Consider the following 23,523-nt stretch of genomic DNA (forward strand, 5'->3'; position numbering starts at 1 on the left):
ACAGAAACTTTAAGTTATAAAAAAGGGACTTCGTCCCATTTTTTATTTTTGACAAATTGGAGCTTGGGGAGAGGCGATTTTTGAGAGATTTTCAAGGAAAAATATCGGGGTAAGTGATTATAACTCGGATTTGGTCAATATACACGAATATATCATTGTTTTCATCATTTAATTAGTGTTTTGAGTTGAAAATTTGGAGAAAATTGTAGAAATCTCATAAAACGGATTTTTGAGATTTCGATGTCGATTCAGAGTCGGATTTGAGTGAAACTAGTATGGTTGGACTCGTAATTGAATGGATTATCGAATTTTGTGAGTTTCGTCGGATTCTGAAACGTGAGCCCCACAGGCAATTTTTGGGTTAAATTTTGGATTTTGTTAATAAATTTGTATTTTCTTATGGAATTTATTCCTATAATTTGTATTGATTGAATCGAATTAATTATGATTAGATTCGAGTCGGTCGGAATCGAAAAATTGAGGAAAAGGCATTGTCTCGACCCAAAATCCCACCACAGGCGTCGTGATGGCACCTAGTCTCTAAGACTAGGTAAGCCGATTTCTATTACAATTTGAAGCCATTTTTTTTAATTAAATAAGTAACCAAAACTAACAGCGGAATAAATATGAATATACAACCTCCCAAGACTGGTAGTACTAAGTCACGAACTCTAACTGAATACATAGAATGATCACGAGGACCGAATATACAATACTGTTTGATTACAAGTTAACAGTACAATAAAATGAAAAGACTCCAAGGGATTGCGACGACCAAGCATCTCTACCTTGAATCCTTACGATCCCGCTTTAACTCTGCTCAAGTCCGTTATCTTCAATACCTGGCTCTGCACAAAAATATACAGAAGTGTAGTATGAGTACGCCACGGTCGGTACCCAGTAAGTATCAAGACTAACCTCAATGGAGTAGAGACGAGGTACATTCAAAACACTCACTAGTCTAATAACTTGTACAATATAATATACAAAAAAATAGGAAACAAATAACAATAGGGCAACATGAAACAACCAATGATATGCACATCAGACAACAAGAATACCATTAATATCGCTCAACAATTAATATGTACAATTATACCAAATTAAATCAAGTCCTTCAAATAAATGTCTTTCACATATAATTCTTCTAGATAACTCTCTTTCAAATATAATTTTCTCAAATAATTATTTTTCAAATATAATTCCTCAAATAAATATCTTTCAAATACAATTCTTTCATATAATACTTTCTAAGTAAAACTCCTTCCAAATAAATATTTTGAATATAATTCTTTCAATAAATCTTTTCAAATATAATCTCCTCAAATAAATATCTTTCAAATACAATTCTTTCATATAATACTTTCTAAGTAAAAATCCTTCCAAATAAATATTTTGAATATAATTCTTTCAATAAATCTTTTCAAATATAATCTCCTCAAATAAATATCTTTCAAATACAATTATTTCATATAATACTTTTTAAGTAAAAATCCTTCCAAATAAATATTTTGAATACAATTCTTTTAATTAAAAAGTCATCATGTGATACCTCATTTCATAATCATAAAAATACGGGTCTCAGCCCATTTTTATATTTTCACGGCACCTAGTACCCATAATTAAATCATCATATTTCCTCGGCAACTCATGCCCTAATTTCATCTCACAACTGCACGGACAATTCACGTGCCAAATATCATTACCATTTTATCACAGCACCTCGTGCCCACATTTCATATCACAACTGCACGGACAATTCACGTGCCAAATATCATCATTATTTACTCACGGCATCTCGTGCCCACATTTCAATTTATAATCCGCATGGCAATAGCCACAGGTTCTCAATTTCAACATAAAACAGATTGTTATCAATTTACTATCAACAAGACCAATTGCACAAGGCATAAAAATAAACACAAGAAAAATCACAACATCACATAAAAATCATCAACACCACAACCCCATACAATCACATATCGTCCTTGACAATAGCCACCCTTATCGCTCCTACTGCCACCCTTATCACTCCTATAGCCACCCTAATCGCTCCGCCCAGACAATATCAATAGCCACCTTTTATCTACCCAAAATAACAACTCACACAACACAACAATTTTCACGGAAAACTTATCACAGCAACATAACAAAAATCAATTCATATCACAATTTGCCCAACGGACACAACCAAATTCCAAAGCTATAACCAAATCAATTAATTTCACAATAAATAACCAAAAGCTCCACACAATGCGTACAACACCCAAAAACAATAGAGATAGAAATTTCTCAACATAAAGAAAAGACTTCATAAAAATCAAATTTTCAATAATTATATAAACACCTCTTCTTAAGCTCATTTAATTAATTGTTTGTAGAGGAAAAAATCTAAAATAAAATTAAATTCCAATAATTATCAAACCAGCAAATTCACGAAATTACATAAATAATCAAGTAACAATCACATCAAATTGTCATATAAAAATAAATTCAACAATAAGTATTTAGGCATGGCAAACATATGATTTAATAATTTTTCACAATTTCCCAATTTACTATACAATAATGCCTAAGACTTTAATTCAATAAATTTTACACGTATATGCCCGAGTACGTACTCGTCACCTCGTGTACACGGCTTTTCACATTTCACAAATGGCACATAAAACTCAATGCCTAAGGGGTAATTCCCCCACTCGAGGTTAAGCAAGACACTTACCTCTTTGAAATTATGCCAATATTCCAAAATCACTTTCTCGCTTGAATTGACCTCCAGACAGCTCAAATCTATCTAAATTAATTGTATAACTTCATTAAAATTCATCGGAAATAATTCCGGATAATAATACGTCGACTCAAAAATTTATTCCAAAAAGTCAACAAAAGTCAACGCAGGACTCGCCCCTCGGAACCCGACTTAATTTTCATGAAATCCGAACACCCGTTCTGATACGAGTTCAACCATACCAATTTTATCGAATTCCAATAACAACTCGACTTCCAAATCTTAAATTTTTGTTTTTGGAAGATTTTGTAAAAAACTTGATTTCTTCCATTTAAATCCGAATTAAATGATGAATATAATTATAGATTCATGAAATATAATCACTTTAGGATATAGAACACTTACCCCAACCAAGCTTGTGCAGAATCCCTCCAGAATAGCCCAAATCCGAGCTCCAAAAATTCCAAAACGAAATGCCAAAAATGACTAAGTTCAATCCTTATGTTTCTACCCAGTTTCGCACCTGCGGACATTTTAGTCGTACCTGCGAGCTCGCTTTTGCGAGAAAATTCTCGCTTCTGCGATGCCCAGACCACTGCCCTTGCACTTGCGGAAGATCTTCAGCTTCTGCGCTCACGCAGGTGCGGAAAATGCTTCGCACCTACGACCTTTGCCCTTCTCGCTCCAAGCCGCATCTACGACCATTTTGTCGCTCTTGCGGTCGCACACCTGCGCCCATTTCCATCGCAGGTGCGATGGTACCAGAACTGGAAAAATTCCAGAATTTCTTCAAGCACAATTTTGGTCCGTTTAACCATCCAAAACTCGTTCGAGGCCCCCGGGACCTCAACCAATTATACCAACATGTCCCAAAATACAATACGAACTTAGTCGAGGCTTCAAACCACGTCAAACAACGCCGAAATTACGAATCGCGCACGAATCAAATTATAAGTTTTCAAATCCTCCAACTTCTATATTTTGCGCCGAAACGTATCAAATCAATCCGGAATGACTTCAACTTTTGCACACAAGTCATAATTGACGTAATGGAGCTATTCGCATTTCCGAAATCAAAATCCGACCTCGTTATCAAAAATTCATCTGTCGGTAGGATTTTACAAAATCTTCTATTTTCCAACTTTCGCCAAAATATGTCGAATTGTCCTACGGACTTCCAAATCCAAATCCGAATATATGGCTAAGTCTGAAATCATCATACGAAGCTATCGCCATCATCAAAATTCCATTATGGGGTCGTTTGCTCAAAAGTCAACTCCCCGATCAACTCTTTCTATTTAAGCTTCAAAATGAGAATTTTTCTTTAAATTAAATTCCGAATCTTCCGAAAACCAAACTCGACCACACACGCGGGTCATAATACATATTGTGAAACTTCTCGAGACTTTAAGTCACTGAACGGGGCGTAATTTCTTAAAACTATAAGTCGGGTTGTTACATTCTCCGCCTCTTAAACAAACGTTCGTCCTCGAACGTTCTAAGAATTATTCTGAGGTTACCAAATTGATGATTTTACTTTTACACATATACTCACGGTTGATTCCACGCTACCGCATTTGAGATAAGCGTGACAACATCATCTCATTTGAGTTTATTTCTTTTATCCATTTTTATAAACTTTAAGATCCATTTCTTACACTCCAACATTTCAAAAGGTCTGATTTTTCACAACAACGCACGGTATTAGTCTCAAGTGGTTATAGCAACTCGTGCCTACGCACACATCAATTTTTCTTGATAGTGTTGAAGTACTTCAAAAGAATTTCTGGGGTGTTACATTCTCCCCCGCTTAGGATCGTTCGCCCTCAAACACATAACATAACTTATCTCTTCCTTTGCAAATCTCAATCCTTCAAATTTTACTAACTCCCAAACTTTTCAGAAATTTCGGCAGAGTCTCCCCTGTAACTGGGCCTATCCACCTGCCAGAGTAACACCAAAACAACTCCTAACAACATATCCACAACCCAACATAATACCACAAGGTATATATCAATAACACCAATCTCAGCATTACAAGCACTGCATTATCATAATGATACCAGGACATGAAACACATCACATGTATGCTCATCACCACATCTCTGGTCTTAAAAGCTATTCATAATTAATTCCAACATCATCAATTAATCTCATATTAACCACCACCTCATTTTGAATTTTCACAACACTGACAACGGAATGTGATGCATGAATACCTCATGATTACTTACTCGGATTAATGAGTCACATTTAATGCCACCTGGGCACTCATCTCATAGGTTAAAACTCAATGTTACAGCACCAAAATGGCTGAATATGCACAGAAAAATATACAAGAATTATCAAATAAGCCTAACAGGCATGACTCCCTATTAATATTATTGTACAAATTAAATTTCACAAAGGAGAATTTTAAACTAATAAACATTTCACCACAATGACCTCGTCCTTATATAACTTCCATCGCGGCTTGCAGTCCGGTTTAAATATTTCACACCATATAAAAAAATAAATACGAGGATCCCGTCCTCAACTCCGAATCACAAATATTTTGCACATTGTGCCACTGAAATTTCAATTTCCTTTTTTTCTTCTTTTCAATAAATTTCATAAACAATTTTCACAATACATAATGAACCCTCATACCGGTAGGGCATATAATTCATAAAAATTGGAATTAATTATTCCGAAACACATTAAACCCACTGTAACGAATAATAAAATTTATTTTTGGACTTATAGCCCTCAATGTTGTACAAAACTAAATGACAGACACGGGCTCACACCTTCAAATCTCCCAACAAGGATAAACATATAAGTGGATCACAAATTTACGAAGCTCATCCATAAGTGGAGCATAATAGAAGGACTCACCTCAATATTCAGAACCGAATCAAATTAAGGAAAATATCCTTTTATAATAAAGATCAGGATCATACCTGTAACGACACCATCTGGTTGTCATCAGCTCCGCGGGACTTCTATATTGTTTTGCTCCCGTCAGTGTGTCTAGAGTGCTAAAAGAAATAGATATAGTTCAAAAGAAGGTGGTGAGACTTGTTAAGTCATCAAATGAACTTCTTAAAAATGAATCTTTTCTCATTGGGAGCTAGCTGTAATAGGACAGCGAGCATTTTTCAAATCATAGTGATTAAATCAACGGGTCGGGCCTCCACCTCTTAGGCGCCTACTACCCGCCTGTCCTCCACCTCTAACTGACTGTGCACATGGAGTATCAACTGGAATAAAGCTTGTAGTTGGAGTGTTCTGATGAAATCCACCCCTCCCAAGTCTGGGACAATCTCTCATGATATGCCTAGTATCACCACACTCATAACAATCCTTCTGAGGTCATGACTGCTCGTACTTAGTCTGTGCCGGATAACTGGAATAACCACTGTAAGAATCTCGTGTCGGTGGTGCACTGAAAATTGGAGCATCCCGAGTAACTTGATGTGCAGACTGAGCTAACCGGCTGCTCGAGCTTCCGCTATAAAGGGTCCTAGCTGAAGAGTAAAATTCACTGAACCCTCCAGATCTTCGAGACCTTTTGGCCTCCTTAGACTCCCTTTCCTTGCCTAAAACACCCTCAATCTTTCTTTTAATTCCCACTACTTGTTGAAATGGAGTATCAGTTTGCAATTCTCGATCCATACATATTTTAATATCATAATCGAGCCCCTCAATGAATCTGCGGACCCGTTCTCTGATTGTAGGAACTAAGATAGGTGCATGTCGGGCTAACTCACTGACCTGATAGCATATTCTAACACTGTCATAGTGCCCTGAAGCAACAGTTAAAACTCCGTGCGCCACGCATCTCGGAGAGTCTGGGGGAACAAACTCTTTCAAGAACATTTCCGAAAATTGAGTTCAAGTTGGTGGTGTTGCATTGGCTGGTCTACCTTCTTCATAGATTTGCCACCACCGATACGCTGCGCCTGACAGTTGAAATGTAGTAAAGGCAACTCCGCTTACTTCCACAATACCCATGATGCGGAAAATACGGTGATAATTTTCCAGAAATCCTTGGTCATCCTCTGTAGCTATGCCACTGAAAGTTGGTGGATCATATTTCTTAAACCTGTCAAGTCTCTTTTGTTCTTCTTCTGATGCCTCGGGCCTGACCTCAGGCCGAACCGGAATAACAGGTTATACCAATACTACACCCGAAACATGACCAACGTGAACCTGCTGCTCTGGAGTTGTAGTAGGAGTCTGAGCTACTCCCCCAATCTGCGAAATATTTGGTGCAACAGAGATCAATCCTGCCTGAGTTAATGTATCAAACATACTCAGGAACTGTGCTAAGGTCTCCTGAAGTCCGGGAGTAACAACAGGTGCTTCTGGTACCTGTCCCCCAACTGGAGCTACTAGTGGCTCCTCAACTATTATTCTGACAGGTGCTCTAGTCGCAGCATGTGCCCTTCCTCGACCTCTACCTTGGCCTCTACCTCGGCCCCGGCCTTTTGTAGCCCTAGCAGTATATGCGGATGCCTGCTCAGCTAACCCAGTAGCACGTGTCATCACCATCTGTGAGAGAATGGAGATACAAAGGTTCAAATTCCAAATTCAACAAATTCTGCACGACAGGAATGAAAGAAATAGAAATTTCCTAACAGTTCTGTAGCCTCTCGAAGATAAGCACAGACGTCTCTGTACCGATCCGCAAGACTCTACTCGACTCGTTCGTGACTCATAGAACCTATGAACATAGAGCTCTGATACCAACTTGTCACGACCCAAAATTCCACCACAGGCATCGTGATGGCACCTAATCTCTAATACTAGGTAAGCCGATTTCTATTACAATTTGAAGTCATTTTTTTTTTGAATTAAATAAGTAACCAAAACTAACAGCGGAATAAATATGAATATACAACCTCCCAAGACTGATATTACTAAGTCACAAACTCTAACTGAATACATAGAATGATCATGAGGACTGAATATACAATACTGTTTGATTACAAGTTAACAGTACAATGAAATGAAAAAACTCCAAGGGACTGCGACGACCAAGTAGCTCTACCTTGAATCCTTACGATTCCGCTTTAACTCTGCTCAAGTCTGTTATCTTAAATACCTGGCTCTGCACAAAAATATACAGAAGTGTAGTATGAGTACGCCACGGTCGGTACCAAGTAAGTATCAAGACTAACCTCAATGGAGTAGAGACGAGGTACAGTCAAGAAACTCACTAGTCTAGTAACCTGCACAATATAATATATAAAATAATAGGAAACAAATAACAATAGGGCAACATGAAACAACCAATGATATGCACAGCAGACAACAAGAATACCATTAATATCGCTCAACAATTAATATGTACAATTACACCCAATTAAATCAAGTCCTTCAAATAAATTTCTTTCACATATAATTCTTCCAGATAGCTCTCTTTCAAATATAATTTTCTCAAATAATTATTTTTCAAATATAATTTCTCAAATAAATATCTTTCAAATATAATTCTTTTATATAATACTTTCTAAGTAAAAATCCTTCCAAATAAATATTTTGAATATAATTCTTTCAATAAATCTTTTCAAATATAATCTCCTCAAATAAATATCTTTCAAATACAATTCTTTCATATAATACTTTCTAAGTAAAAATTCTTCCAAATAAATATTTTGAATATAATTCTTTCAATAAATCTTTTCAAATATAATCTCCTCAAATAAATATCTTTCAAATACAATTCTTTCATATAATACTTTCTAAGTAAAAATCCTTCCAAATAAATATTTTGAATACAATTATTTCAATTAAAAAATTACCATGTGACACCTCATTTAATAATCATAAAAATACAGGTCTCAGCCCATTTTCATATTTCCACGACACCTAGTGCCCATAATTAAATCATCATATTTCTCCGGCACCTCGTGCCCTCATTTCATCTCACAACTGTATGGACAATTCACGTGCCAAATATCATTACCATTTCATCACAGCACCTCGTGCTCACATTTCATATCACAACTGAACGGACAATTCACGTGCCAAATATCATCATTATTTACTCACGGCATCTTGTGCCCACATTTTAATTTATAATCCGCCTGGAAATAGCCACAGATTTTTAATTTCAACATAAAATAGATTGTTATCAATTTACTATCAACAAGACCAATTGCACAAGGCATAAAAATAAACACAAAATAAAATCACAACATCACATGAAAATCATCAACACCACAACCCCACATCATCACATATCGTCCCTGACAATAGCCACCCTTATCGCTCCTATTGCCACCCTTATCACTCCTATAGCCACCCTTATCGCTCCTATTGCCACCCTTATTACTCCTATAGCCACCCTTATCGCTCCACCCAGACAATATCAATAGCCACCCTTATCGCTCTTATTGCTACCCTTATCGCTCATATAGTCACCCTTATCGTTCCGCCCAGATAATATTCCAACAACATAACAATAGTGAAATGCCACCCTTATAACCACATAATATCAACGGTGAAATGCCACCCTTATCTCCCCAAAATAACAACTCACACAACACGATAATTTTTACGGAAAACTTATCACAGCAATATAACAAAAATTAATTCATATCACAATTTGCCCAATGGACACAACCAAATTCCAAAGCTACAACCAAGTCAATTAATTTCACAACAAATAGCCAAAAGCTCCACACAATGCGTACAACACCCAAAAATAATCAATAGAGATAGAAATTTATCAACATAAAGCAAAGTCTACATAAAAATCAAATTTTTAATAATTATATAAACACCTCTTCTTAAGCTCATTTAATTAATTGTTTGCAGAAGGAAAAATCCAAAATGAAACTAAATTCCAATAATTATTAAACCAACAAATTCACGAAATTACATAAATAATCAAGTAACAATCACATCAAATTATCATATAAAAACAAATTCAACAATAAGTATTTAGGCATGGCAAACAGATGATTTAATAATTTTTCACAATTTCCCAATTTACTACACAATAATGCCTAAGACTTTAATTCAATGAATTTTGCACGTATATGCCCGAGTACGTACTCGTCACCTCGTGTACACGGCTTTTCACATTTCACAAATGGCACATAAGACTCAATGCCTAAGGGGTAATTCTCCCACTCGAGGTTAAGCAATACACTTACCTCTTTGAAATTATGCCGATATTTCAAAATCGCCTTCTCACTTGAATTGACCTCCGGACAGCTCAAATCTATCCAAATTAATTGTATAACTTCATTAAAATTCATCGAAAATAATTCCGGATAATAATACGTCGACTTAAAAATTTATTTCAAAAAGTCAACGCGGGACCCGCTCCTCGGAACCCGACATAATTTTCATGAAATCCGAACACCCATTTCGATACGAGTTCAATCATACCAATTTTATCGAATTCCAATAACAACTCGACCTCCGAATCTTAAATTTTCGTTTTTGGAAGATTTTGTAAAAATTCTTGATTTCTTCCATTTAAGTCCGAATTAAACGATGAATATAATCATAAATTCATGAAATATAATCACTTTAGTATATAGAACACTTACCCCAACCAAGCTTGTGAAGAATCCCTCCAGAATCGCCCAAATCCGAGCACCAAAAATTCCAAAACGAAATGCCAAAAATGACAAAGTTCAATCGTTATGTTTCTGCCCAGTTTCGCACCTGCGGACATTTTAGTCGCACCTGCGAGCTCGCTTTTGCGAGAAAATTCTCACTTATGTGATGCCCAGACCACTGCCCTTGCACCTGCGGAAGAGCTTCCGCTTCTGCGCTCACGCAGGTGCGGAAAATGCTTCGCACCTGCGACCTTTGCCCTTCTCGCTCCAGGCCGCATCTGCGACCATTTTGTCGCTCTTGCAGTCGCACACCTGCGACCATTTCCATCGCAGGTGCGATGGTACCAGAACTGGAAAAATTCCAGAATTTCTTCAAGCATAATTTTGGTCCGTTTAACCATCCAAAACTCGTTCGAGGCCCCCGGGACCTCAACCAATTATACCAACATGTCCCAAAATACAATATGAACTTAGTCGAGGCTTCAAACCACGTCAAACAATGCCGAAATTACGAATCACGCACGAATCAAATTATAAGTTTTCAAATCCTCCAACTTCTATATTTTGCGCCGAAACGTATCAAATCAATCCGGAATGACTTCAACTTTTGCACACAAGTCATAATTGACGTAATGGAGCTATTCGCATTTCCGAAATCGAAATCCGACCTCGTTATCAAAAATTCATCTGTCGGTAGGATTTTACAAAATCTTCTATTTTCCAACTTTCGCCAAAATGTGTCGAATTGTCCTACGGACTTCCAAATCCAAATCCGAATATACGGCTAAGTCCGAAATCATCATACGAAGCTATCGCCATCATCAAAATTCCATTATGGGGTCGTTTTCTCAAAAGTCAACTCCCCGATCAACTCTTTCTATTTAAGCTTCAAAATGAGAATTTTTCTTTAAATTAAATTCCGAATCTTCCGAAAATCAAACTCGACCACACACGCGGGTCATAATACATATTGCGAAACTTCTCGAGACTTTAAGTCACTGAACGGGGCGTAATTTCTTAAAACGACAAGTCGGGTCGTTACAGGCATACTACTTGACTTATTGAGCGTTGTTTGAGGCAAGTGACTTGTCTAACCTTGTGTGGGAAAAATTCCCCCTAGGATTGGTATTGATATGAAAATGTTGATATATTAAAAGTCATAAACACGAGGTGACGAGTGTGTACACGGGCTAAATATGGAAGATATTATCTTTAAATTGTGCAGAGCACTGTTGCATATTAATTAAATTATTTTATTTTGTTATATTCATCATCATTAATATATTTCGGTATTTTAAAGTTATCTGACTTGTTCATGCTAATTGTTTATCCTGTTTAGTTAAAACTCTGTTTCTTTTATTCTGTGCATTATTTGAATATTGGTTTTCTTAATTTAAATATTATTAAGAATGAAGTATTTTACATTTAAAAATTTGATGCTAATTCAAGATGTTAAATTTGTGAAATATTATTTTTGTTGAGTTATTCACTTCCGAATATTTTGTGAGATTTTTGTATTCATTGAGATTGAGCCGTGAGCTCCTTATTACGGAAATAATATTGTTGTTGATTTATTTTGGCAAAGTTAAAATATTTGGGCACTTGAGGTGCAAATTGTGATATATTGTGATATTGATACGCATGTGGTGGTATAAGGCCTGGGTGTTGAAACGCATGTAGTGAGATAAGAGTGGCTTGATACGCGTGGCTAGTAGGAAAACTATTAGAAACCATGCAGTGTGATAAGGGTGGCTAAAACGCGGGATGCTATTTCAGGAAAAATGATTTCTTTAAAATTAAAATGTGAAGGCTCCCGCGGTGATATAAGAAAATGAGATATTGTGAATTTATTTATGATTTGGGACTACGAGGCGGTACCTCAGGAGTGCCCTTGTTGATATTTCTTTATGGCTGCATTGCCTTTGGTTATTTTGGTGTTTTCCTTAAAGTTATAAATTTCTGTTTTCCTTCCGCGAGGTGTTATTTGTCCTTACCATGTGTAGTTAAATTGTACATACTACTTACTAGATTCATAGCCATTGTCATTATCATTATTATATTGTTAAACTTTACACCCTATCTTTTATTATTCCAGTAGGGCCTGACCTGACCTCGTCACTACTCTACCGAGGTTATGCTTGACACTTACTGGGTACCGCTGTGGTGTACTCATACTACGCTTCTGCATATCTTTTTGTGTAGATCCAGGTACTTTTTATCAGACGAGGCATCAGTGAATTAGACTGTACACGGAGACTTCAAGGTATATCTGCCAGCATTCGCAGACCCCAGAGTCCCCTTCTATCTTTATTATGTTATTTTCTTTATTCTCTTTAGACTCTGATGTATAGAAGAATTTAGAATAAATTCTTAGAAGCTTGTGACTTATTTCTACCGGGTTTTGGGAGTTGTAATTTGTTTAATTTGCAGTACTTATTTACTTCAGCTATTAAGGATTGGATTTCATATTTATATTTAGTTATTCCGCGAATTGTTAGGCTTACCTAGTCTTGGAGACTTGGTGCCATCACGACATCCTACGGAGGGAATTTAAGGTTGTGACACTAAACACTTTAATACATATAATTGACCATTCAAAATTCTACACTTATGTCAAACTATAGCTCCACCTTCATATCAATATACATTAACTCCCTACTTCTTTAAGCACAATTACATCAAGTAACCACTATCAAGGAATATTTTTTACAATCATACACTTTTTTTTTTTTTTCAATTCAACTGGCTCTTGCTTTTTCAAAATAGTGCACATTTCTCCTTAGTTGAATAGTTCCACTCAAAAGCCAAACTACCTTGTAATGTGGTTTCCAAAGAAACAAGATTATAGGCTCAAAGGGGTTAACTAAGTTATATAATAATTTGGTGGGTAAACACATATATCTGGCTCAACAAAGAAATGCCTAAATCACTTCCAAGACAGAACAAAACTACTATTTCGCTTTGCAAATACACTGGGCAAGTTCTAGACATCAAATGCAATGCACAGAATACACAAAACCCCACCCACACATGGCACATACTCACTTAGGATCGGACTCATCAAGACACTCTAGTCAAAGAATTTAAGAAAAGTTAAAATCATACAATTTAAGGTACTTTACAAAAGTCAAAAACTGACCCTAAGCGTCACAACTAAAGCAGTTACTATTCTCAAGGCATAATACAGTTAAGAGATATTGCTTTTATTTTAAATTGCAGCACAAGAATTCCTACTCCTAAAAGAAATTAACTACACCTGGTTCAAACAAAACCCTTAAAAAAGAACCACGGTACAAAGAAAAACTAAGGGGAAATTATTATATTATCAAAAGAAAATATATTTTTTTCCGACTTTAAAATTTTCAATCAAAAGAAACGGAAACACACACAAGAAACACAAACAAATAGGTATTTATATATGTACATCCCCACCCATACTTTAAATTGTGGCATGTCCCCATGACATACAAATAAAAAGCAAGAGGTAAAGAAAACTCCCCTGGACTTTTTCCGTTTCCCAGAACTTGTGAACTCCACCCCTAATTCTGAATGTATTTTTCGATTTCGCTCCTCGGGATACTTTATGGAGCTCATCAGGCCAAAGTCCTTTAGGGATATTTGAAAGACACACTCTTTTCTTTCTTTCTTGGCCTCATGTTGAGCGGTGGATTGTTCTTGTATGATTATCCTCAACTTGTTTCTGCATTCATTCACAAGATCAATCTGTGCATATTCCTGTAAATTCCTAAAAATAAAATCCACATGATCAAGGTTAGAATAAGAAAATGAAGAAGAAAGGTCATCTGAGTATTCTTCTGGTATATCTAAGACCATTTGTTCCTCATTCTCTTCTATTAAAAAATGTAAATATGGATTGGAGGAAGGGGATTTGAACTCTTCTTTTATTGATGCACAATCAACCAAAACCTCATCTTCAATCATCTCAGTTGAGACAGAGTCCTCTTGTAGAGTGAAAGACTATCTCTGTAAATGTTCATCATTTCGGGTAGGCTCATTCTCACAGGGTATCTCCTCCATACATTCATCATCAGAATGCAATGACCTTTCTGAAAGTGTACTTATTAGTTGATCCATTTGCATTGTCAGGTTGTTAGAGGCTTCAACATCATGTGTGACCCTCTCTTCCTTTAACCTCTCATCCACCTTATTAATGAACTTATACATAAGCTCTTCTAAACTACCATTCTTCTCTTGAGGTGGTTGTCTCGCTTTGCTTTCATTCCAGTCATAATAAGGGTATTCATCCCAACCAGAGTCAGAATTGAACTCATATGAATCCTTATACATGTACGGACTAGAGACAAAGTGAGAGTGTTCAAAAGATGAACCATAGGAAGAATACCTACCTGCTTGACAATCAACCCATAGATGATTTTCACCGCATTTAAAACATATAGCACACCACTGATAATATCCAGCTGCTAACTCTTCAACTATTTTCTTAGGTTGATTGTACTCCATATTCACATTATTTTGAGTTTAATAACAAGAATATGCTCTTCAAGATTTCTTCAACAAAAAAAATCTTGAAGAGAAGTTAACCAAACAAACTAAAAATAAAAGAAAAAATAAAATTAAAAGCTAATTCCTGAATTAGCACTACAAACTATTTCAAACACTATTGATTGTCAATCCCTGGCAACGACGCCAAAATTTGACGAGCGCAAAATATACACTTAAATTGTGTTCGCTAGTCAAAGATAGTATAGTAAAATATCGTGTCTACAGGGATTGGAATTAAATAGTATTAACGTAGTTTGTAGCTAGATTGCTATCCAGGAGGATCAACAGTTGAGGTTTATATAATTAATAATCTAAAATCTACAGCTATTGACTAATGACAATCTCAACAAAGGTAAGCAAGGAAGTTATCAATGGGAGAAAATATGGGTTGATAGGATAGGTGCAAGATAATTGTTCAGGATCTAACTCTAGATAATTCACTACTAATGTTCAAGTGAGTCTCTCGAATTCACTTAATTATCAGTACAATTATTTAGTAGAAATTTCTCTCTCGATTAAGTCTCAACCTCACAATATGAACCAATTTATGCTCGGTGAAGATATGCAAGAATTCATAATGGATTGGTCTTTAGGAGAACCTCTTTCGATTATCCTCCTAACTAGGTTTAATCAAAGATTCAACTAGCCTCTTTCGATTACTTAGAAGAATCTATGAACTCAACCAACAATATAGTGCAAATATATCACAAGTTATTCCTTTCTCGATTACAAGAACAAGTGAACATAGATGCAACAATTAAATCTTCCAAAAACGATTCAAATACATAAAAATAGAGTTATAATCCACAAACAACCATCAATACACCAAATCCATCAAAACCTAAAAGGTTCTATCCATAGACATGTAGGAGTTCTTCACAAATAAAATAAAAATAGAGGAAAATATAAATACAATCCAAACCTGGATTTGAGTGAGGAAGGAAGGATGAAATCCGTGTGCTCTTGCTTCTCCTTCTTCTCCTAAGCTTCCCTAGGTCTAAGGTATGTCAAAAGTGTGTCAAAAATGGTATTTTGGGGTATTTAATCCACCCCTAAAACAAATTTCGGACGAAACTATCCTTTCTTAGTGAAATAGGACTTTTCCCGGACAGGACATGCGCGATCGCGCACTTGGTCGCGCACTTTGCACACCATTCTGTCCCAAGTGCGCGCCCAGCGTGCGATCGCGCACTTGGCCGCGCACCTGGGTTGTATAAGTTGGGAATTTGGGAAAGTATAAAACATGAAAGTTGTAACCCTTTTAAATAACTTTCTAACTATATATTGTGAAACCCAAACGGATGTCCGAGCGAAAAGTTATGTGTATTTTACTGGACACTGCGCAATATGCCAGCTCGAATCTTCGTTTCGTTCCACTATCATCCGTTGATCCCCGAACTCGATCCCGACTTAATCCTTGAGCTTTTACTCAGATTTCAAAACTCAAAAATAGCATGAATTCTTGCCACAATAACTACATAGCTCGGAATCACTCCTACAGGGCATAAAACACACAATAAGTGTAAAACACGCATAATTAAAGTTCAACAAAAGTAAAGTACAGTGAATTAGAGTACAATAAGCGACTAAAACACGTGATTATAGCCTACCATCACTTATCAGTTCGATTTCTCAAATGCTAATAATGTTTCCATACAAAATGAAAGAAGAAATAATTAGTCAATGTAATGAAACTGATATGGAGCATAATTTCAGAAACTAACAAATGCAGCGGATGTGAATATTTTTCTCCGGCATAAGTTCAGCATTGATTTATAATAGTTTGGCTGCTATATACATAAGTTATGGGAGAATTTATGTGTTTATTTTCTGCAGAAAAATATAGAATAAAAATGCAACTATTAGTAATACATGGATTAAAAATATAAAGATAACAGAAGTAACCCTCAAAAAATTAAACAAACTTTTGTGTTGTTTAAAAGCAGAATTTTAAGTTATATATAATTATATATAAATTTGTAATATAGCAAATAACCATTCAACAAAAACTAATACCTGCACTAAATCTTTTTTGTTACGTGCATTATAATATTTACATTATTAATCTCTGCACTAATTATCATTGCATAACTTATCTCTAAATCAAATGACCTCTTAGGGTGTGACTCACTAGTTAATAGAGTAGAATTTGACCAAGGAGATAAGAGTTATACCCCAACGGAAGCGGTGGGAAAATTAGATAATTTCTTTTCATTTGTCTAGCTTTGATAGATAATTATTTAATATTTATATTGATGGAAAGTAATATATTATTAATCAGTAATTTAGCCATGGTACCAGGAGTCAATTTTACACTTCGGGTGCCAAGTATTATATATCTAATATTTTCAATTAAAATACCAATATATATATATAAATTTATCCGAGTAATTGAATGACGTGACACCCCAAATCAACTACATAGATCCGCCCCTGAATATATATACACCCTAGGTATGAAACCTTGCCCGAATGTCGCCATTATGAATAAGACAAAATTACGATAAACATTTATCTTTGCTTTTTGTTCCGATGTTTGCACCAAAACATGCTAACTTACCGTGGTTTAATTTAACGAGGTGAGAATATATATTACTAACCATGATTAAATAATAAAAATTTATGTGTAAACACATATGATAGGTCTATTAATTTAGTGTAAACACCGGATAAAATATATTTTCACTGAGCATACACTCTAATTTTTGAAGGGAAGTTTTAGAGTAACGGTAAAGTTATCTCGGTGTGACGTATAAGTCACTGTTTCGAGTTGTGAAAGCAATCACTAATACTTTTATTAGGATAGACTATCAACACATACTTTGGGAGTGCGACCCCAAACTCTTCGTGAACATTAGATGTTTTGTGCTCCGAGCTGGCATTTTTAAGCACTCCAATTTTCATTTGCTTTATATGAGTGGGACCCATTGAGCGGTAGTTGGTAAATATGGAATGAATGAAACCCATCCATCAATCTTTCCCTATTTCTCAGCAGCAAAGAGAAGCCGAGAAATTACCCGTGTGACGTAATTTTCCTTCCCGTTTTACCATTTACCGTTCCCTCTTTCATAATTTTTACTCCCCCTCTCTGTTTTATTCTTTGGCTGAAATCTGAAAAGGAAACATTTTTTAAATTTTCTTTGTACAGTGAATCTATAAATAGCAGCTTGAGTACAGCCTTTCTTGTCTGAATCTCAAATCTCTCTTTCTAAAACCGAAGCACACGACGTAGTTCTTTTTTCCCCTCATTTGGGGTGGATCCTGATCTGAATTTGAACTGGTAAGTTTCACCAATTTCTCTAATATTTTTGCATGCTTTAATTTCTATTTTATAAATTTATTACAACAATTACCAATTTAATTTATTCCTGATCGGAATTTGAACCGGTCGAATAAATGATCTTCGATAAATCATTACAATTTTAATAGAAGAAAATGATCTCCTGTTATATTGTTGTATTGTATTTTACTGATCTCCCGTGAAAATGGTCATATAACTAAAATAACATATGTATATGGGTTGGATCTGTTTATGATTTGATACTTTTTGATCCATTTTTAATTTAGCATTGCTCAATCCATTCAGATCTAATAGAGATAAGCATTTGAATTGCTCATTATTGTTGTAAAAGTTTACCAATCATGTCGGATCTTATGATCCGGGGTTGATCTTTTTGTTTCATTTTCAACTTGGAGCTTGTTTACCGAGGCGCATCCAGAATTTTAATTTGATGGGTTCAATCTTTATATTCTTACCATTGAACTCATTACTCATTGGGTTCAAGACGTAGTATTTATTGAAATTTGGTGATCTTATATATATATATATATATATATATATATATATATATATATATAAGCTCCGTATTAAAGTTACCGGGTTCAGTTGAACCCGTACTTGGGTAGCTACATCCGCCCCTGCTTGTTTATAGTTATAATTCATCGAGATCGAGTGATTAGGATTTAGAGAATCTCTAGTTTTGAAGAACCCCGATTTGCCTTAAAAGACTAATTTGGGAATGAAATGAGCATGAATAGAGTAGAATATATAGATAATTCATATTACGGGCTTGATTAGTACTGGATTGAGGAGTAGTTGATAGATTTAGAGAATCTCTAGATTTGGAGAACCCGATTTTTTTTAAAAGATGATTTTTTGAATAAAATGAGCACAATATAGAGTAGAATATATAGAGGATTCATAATGGCCACCCAGCATTGGACTGAGGGGTAGTTGATTGATTAGTTAAAGGAGATATCTCTTTGTTTTTCCTGTGCTGGGTATATCTTTCTTTTTGTCCCATGCACACCTTAAAAGAAGGTACAAATAATGAAGGATGGAATCTTTTCAATGACTTGGCGAAAGCAGGTTGATTTTGTCCCCGACGTCGAGGAGTTGATTGTGAAATGCTTTTGTTAGTTTATAGATGTTGACTCAGACATTTTGCAGTGTTTTGTGCTGTTACACAAATGTTGACTTAAAGAAGCAGTTTTTATGTTTTTCTTTTTGAGAATAGGTCTGCTGTTGTCCAATCTGATGAAATGAGTCTTTTCACTACTTGATATGAGTTTACTATAAAATCTTAACATTGATTTGGAATTTGTCATTTGTAGAAGCTGCAACGAAATGTCGACATACACCCCTAAGAATATACTCATTACTGGAGCTGCCGGTTTTATTGCATGTCATGTAGCCAACAGGCTTGTCCGGAGCTACCCTGACTACAAGATCGTTGTGCTTGACAAACTTGATTATTGTTCAAACTTGAAGAACCTTATTCCTTCCCGTCCTTCCCCTAATTTCAAGTTTGTTAAGGGGGATATTGCCAGTGCAGATCTTGTTAACTACCTTCTCATCACTGAGTCCATTGACACTATAATGCACTTTGCGGCTCAAACCCACGTTGATAACTCTTTCGGTAATAGCTTTGAGTTCACTAAGAACAACATCTACGGTACCCACGTACTATTAGAGGCCTGCAAAGTTACTGGTCAGATCAGAAGGTTTATTCATGTCAGTACAGATGAGGTTTATGGTGAGACTGATGAGGATGCTGTTGTCGGAAACCACGAAGCCTCACAACTCCTTCCCACTAACCCATATTCGGCCACAAAAGCTGGGGCTGAAATGCTTGTTATGGCTTACGGTAGATCATACGGTTTACCTGTTATAACCACTAGGGGGAACAATGTATATGGTCCTAACCAATTCCCCGAGAAACTAATCCCGAAATTTATACTTTTAGCCATGAGGGGGAAGACTCTTCCTATCCATGGAGATGGTTGTAACGTTCGTAGTTATCTTTACTGTGAGGATGTTGCTGAGGCTTTTGAAGTCATTCTACACAAAGGGGAGGTCGGTCATGTTTATAACATTGGAACTACAAAAGAGAGAAGAGTGATCGATGTTGCCAAAGATATATGCAAACTCTTTAACATGGATCCAGACAAAAGCATTGAGTTTGTCGAGAACAGGCCATTTAACGACCAGAGGTACTTTCTGGATGATCAGAAGTTGAAAGAGTTGGGTTGGTCAGAGAGGACCTTGTGGGAAGAGGGTCTGAAAAAGACTATTGAATGGTATACCAAAAACCCCGATTGGTGGGGGGATGTCTCTGGAGCATTGCTTCCTCATCCTAGAATGCTGATGATGCCCGGTGGAATAGAAAGACATTTGGATGGAGCCGAAAAATATGATTCAGGATCTTCTGAATTCTCAGCAAAGTCCAATGAAACCAAAACGGTAGCTCCAGCTCCAAAGAGCAGCGACATGCCTCAGAAATCCCCTTTTAAGTTTTTGATCTATGGTAGGACTGGGTGGATTGGCGGTTTGCTAGGGAAATTATGTGAGAAACAGGGGATTCCTTATGAATATGGCAAGGGACGTTTGGAGGATCGTTCAAAGCTTTTGGCAGACATTAATGCTGTCAAGCCGACACATGTATTCAATGCTGCTGGTGTTACTGGTAGACCCAATGTTGATTGGTGTGAGAGTCATAAACCAGAAACAATTCGTACAAATGTTGCTGGTACTCTTAACTTGGCAGATGTTTGCAGAGAGCACGGTCTCCTGATGATGAATTTTGCCACTGGTTGCATATTCGAGTATGATGCTAAGCACCCAGAGGGTTCCAGTATTGGGTTCAAGGAGGAAGATACGCCCAATTTCGCTGGTTCTTTCTATTCAAAGACCAAGGCCATGGTAAGAGCACTCCTTACGACTCTGAAACGCAAATACAGCATCATTTTTCTGAATTAGACCTTAATATGTTTTTCCTTTTTTTCCTTCTACTAGGTTGAAGAGCTGTTGAAAGAATATGACAACGTTTGCACACTCAGAGTTCGCATGCCAATATCTTCAGATCTCAACAACCCTCGCAACTTCATTACCAAGATTAGCCGCTACAATAAGGTGGTCAATATTCCTAACAGTATGACCATACTAGACGAGCTTCTTCCGATTTCAATTGAGATGGCAAAGCGTAACCTCACGGGCATATGGAATTTCACAAACCCCGGTGTTGTGAGCCATAATGAGATCTTGGAAATGTACAAGAAATATATCGATCCAGCATTTACTTGGGCCAACTTCACATTGGAAGAGCAGGCCAAGGTAATTGTTGCAGCTCGCAGTAACAACGAGATGGATGCATCAAAGTTGAAGAAAGAGTTCCCTGAGCTGCTACCGATCAAAGAGTCGCTGATCAAGTATGTATTTGAACCAAACAAGAAAACCTCTGCATAAAGAAGTTGTTGATCTCAAGGATTTTGTATGCTATTTTAGCCATTATTCATTTTTGGCACCCAGAATTCTCTTTTGTTTTAGATTATTGTTAGTGACTAGAGTTTCCTCGGTCGTTATTCCTTGTTTTTTTTTTGTATGAATTCATAATATTTGTGTTTTGTATGTGGAAGATTTGGATAGGCTGCTCCCTGTATCTGTCGTTAAATCTGATATATGGAATTTTGAACTTTTTCTAGCTCAATCATTTTTTTCCTTTTCGCAAGTGATTGATTTATTGCTTTGTACTTGCATTTAGCGGCAGTAAAATGAAGTAGAACTAAAGGTTTACTGACTCCAAATCTTGAATAGTCAAGGAGTGCTAGGTTATAACTAGGGGTGTCAATGGATATTCGAAAATCGAACCGTACCGCAATGAACCGATTTTTAGGTTTCTTTAAAAGAAATTGTAGGTTTTTATATAAATCTATAACCGCACCGATAATTAAGGTAGGTTTTTTATTTTATGAAAAAATATCGAACCGTACCGAATAAATTTTTCATGTGAAAAATATATTTATATAGTAAGTTTAAAAATAATAATGTATTAAATTTTTCTTTGGGTCTTGAAATTATGAAAACTGTTGCAAGCCAACAAGTAATTAAACTCAAAATAATAATTCTTGAAACCTATTATGCTACTTCTACTTAAACTAAGTTATTTCAAGTATCTTCATTAGTAAGATACAAAGTATTCTAGTAATTATGAGTAGCAAACTACAATGTATTGAATATGTTTCCTTTCATATAATTTAGATTTATCTTTTTGAATATTTAATCTTCTATATACTTTATTCTTGAGTCTCAACTTGGTTAATATCTTTCCACTCGTGTGATTAATATATTTTTTTACCTTTGCTTGGTTTCTTTTACGTTGTTGTAGAATAGTTAATGGATCTATACTGTAGCCATCTTTTATTTTTTTTAATTCATCACCCTTTAAACAGTAAAAATGTCTAGAGAGTTTTGCTAAGTCCTACAAAAGAACATATGCTATTGCATTCTACTTCTATTGGTGAATTTTACATGATATTTAAAAAAATACCGAAAACTAACCGAACCGTACCGATACCGAAGAGAAACCAACATGATTGGGACGGTTTCGAAAAGTCTAATTTTAGTTATACAACCGAAAAATTGGTATGGTACAAATTTTATAAAATAGTCGGCTGAACCGAACCATTGACACCCTAGTTATAACCACGAGCGAACTTATAGGCTATAGATTTGAATATGAGTTTAATTGAACACCTTTTTTAACTTGTACTATAAATATATATATATATATATATATATGTAAAAATCCTACGAAATATTATAACCATTTAGTTTTGGACCCATAATTTCAAAGGATCCTAGGTAAAAGATAGGGCAAATAGCCACTATTTATAAATGACAGCTCAGTGCACAAAGTATTCCGTGTTCTACAAGGGTACGGGAAGGGCCGCACTCCCAAGGGTGTGATGTAGACGGCCTACCCTAATGCAAACAAATAACTACTTTTTATACCGCTAATAAAAAGTTAGCCATCATCTCAAAACGAACCAACATTTAGCTACTCCTTAATATAGAAATAAAATTTAGATAAAATTTCCATAAGCTTTTATTAGTGAAACTCTAGTATATTGTGTTGGATAAAGCCGTCAATATGGGTTTAGCCGCTGGGCTAGACTGGGTTGAGTAAAGATTCTTTTAGCCTATTTAAGAATGAGGCTTTTTAGCATGGCTCATGTACGCCTGTGGCTCGTGAGACTTGACCGAGGTTGGGCCGAGGCAGTTTGTGGTCCTAATAAAAAGTATTTCATTGAATATATAAAAATTAAAAGGAAATAGGAAACACAATTATCTCTACTCAGTTTGAGTGATATCAAGTTGAATCTATTTGCAAAAATGTCAAAGGTTATTAAGTTTTTAGAAGTTTTTTTTAT

The 23,523-nt window shown here is 35.8% G+C and overlaps 1 protein-coding gene across 1 annotated transcript; it reads left to right on the forward strand.

Annotated features, from left to right (window-relative positions):
- The first annotated feature begins 17,822 nt into the window (after positions 1 to 17,822).
- LOC104104002 (trifunctional UDP-glucose 4,6-dehydratase/UDP-4-keto-6-deoxy-D-glucose 3,5-epimerase/UDP-4-keto-L-rhamnose-reductase RHM1) lies at positions 17,823 to 21,800 on the forward strand. Its single transcript, XM_009611984.4, has 3 exons — positions 17,823 to 18,094; positions 19,429 to 21,016; positions 21,110 to 21,800. The coding sequence occupies exons 2-3, from the start codon at positions 19,442 to 19,444 to the stop codon at positions 21,557 to 21,559; spliced, it is 2,025 nt and encodes a 674-aa protein (XP_009610279.1). The 5' UTR covers positions 17,823 to 18,094; positions 19,429 to 19,441; the 3' UTR covers positions 21,560 to 21,800.
- Positions 21,801 to 23,523: the final 1,723 nt, after the last annotated feature.

Source organism: Nicotiana tomentosiformis, chromosome 8 (assembly GCF_000390325.3).
Source record: "Nicotiana tomentosiformis chromosome 8, ASM39032v3, whole genome shotgun sequence".
Taxonomy (NCBI): domain Eukaryota; kingdom Viridiplantae; phylum Streptophyta; class Magnoliopsida; order Solanales; family Solanaceae; genus Nicotiana; species Nicotiana tomentosiformis.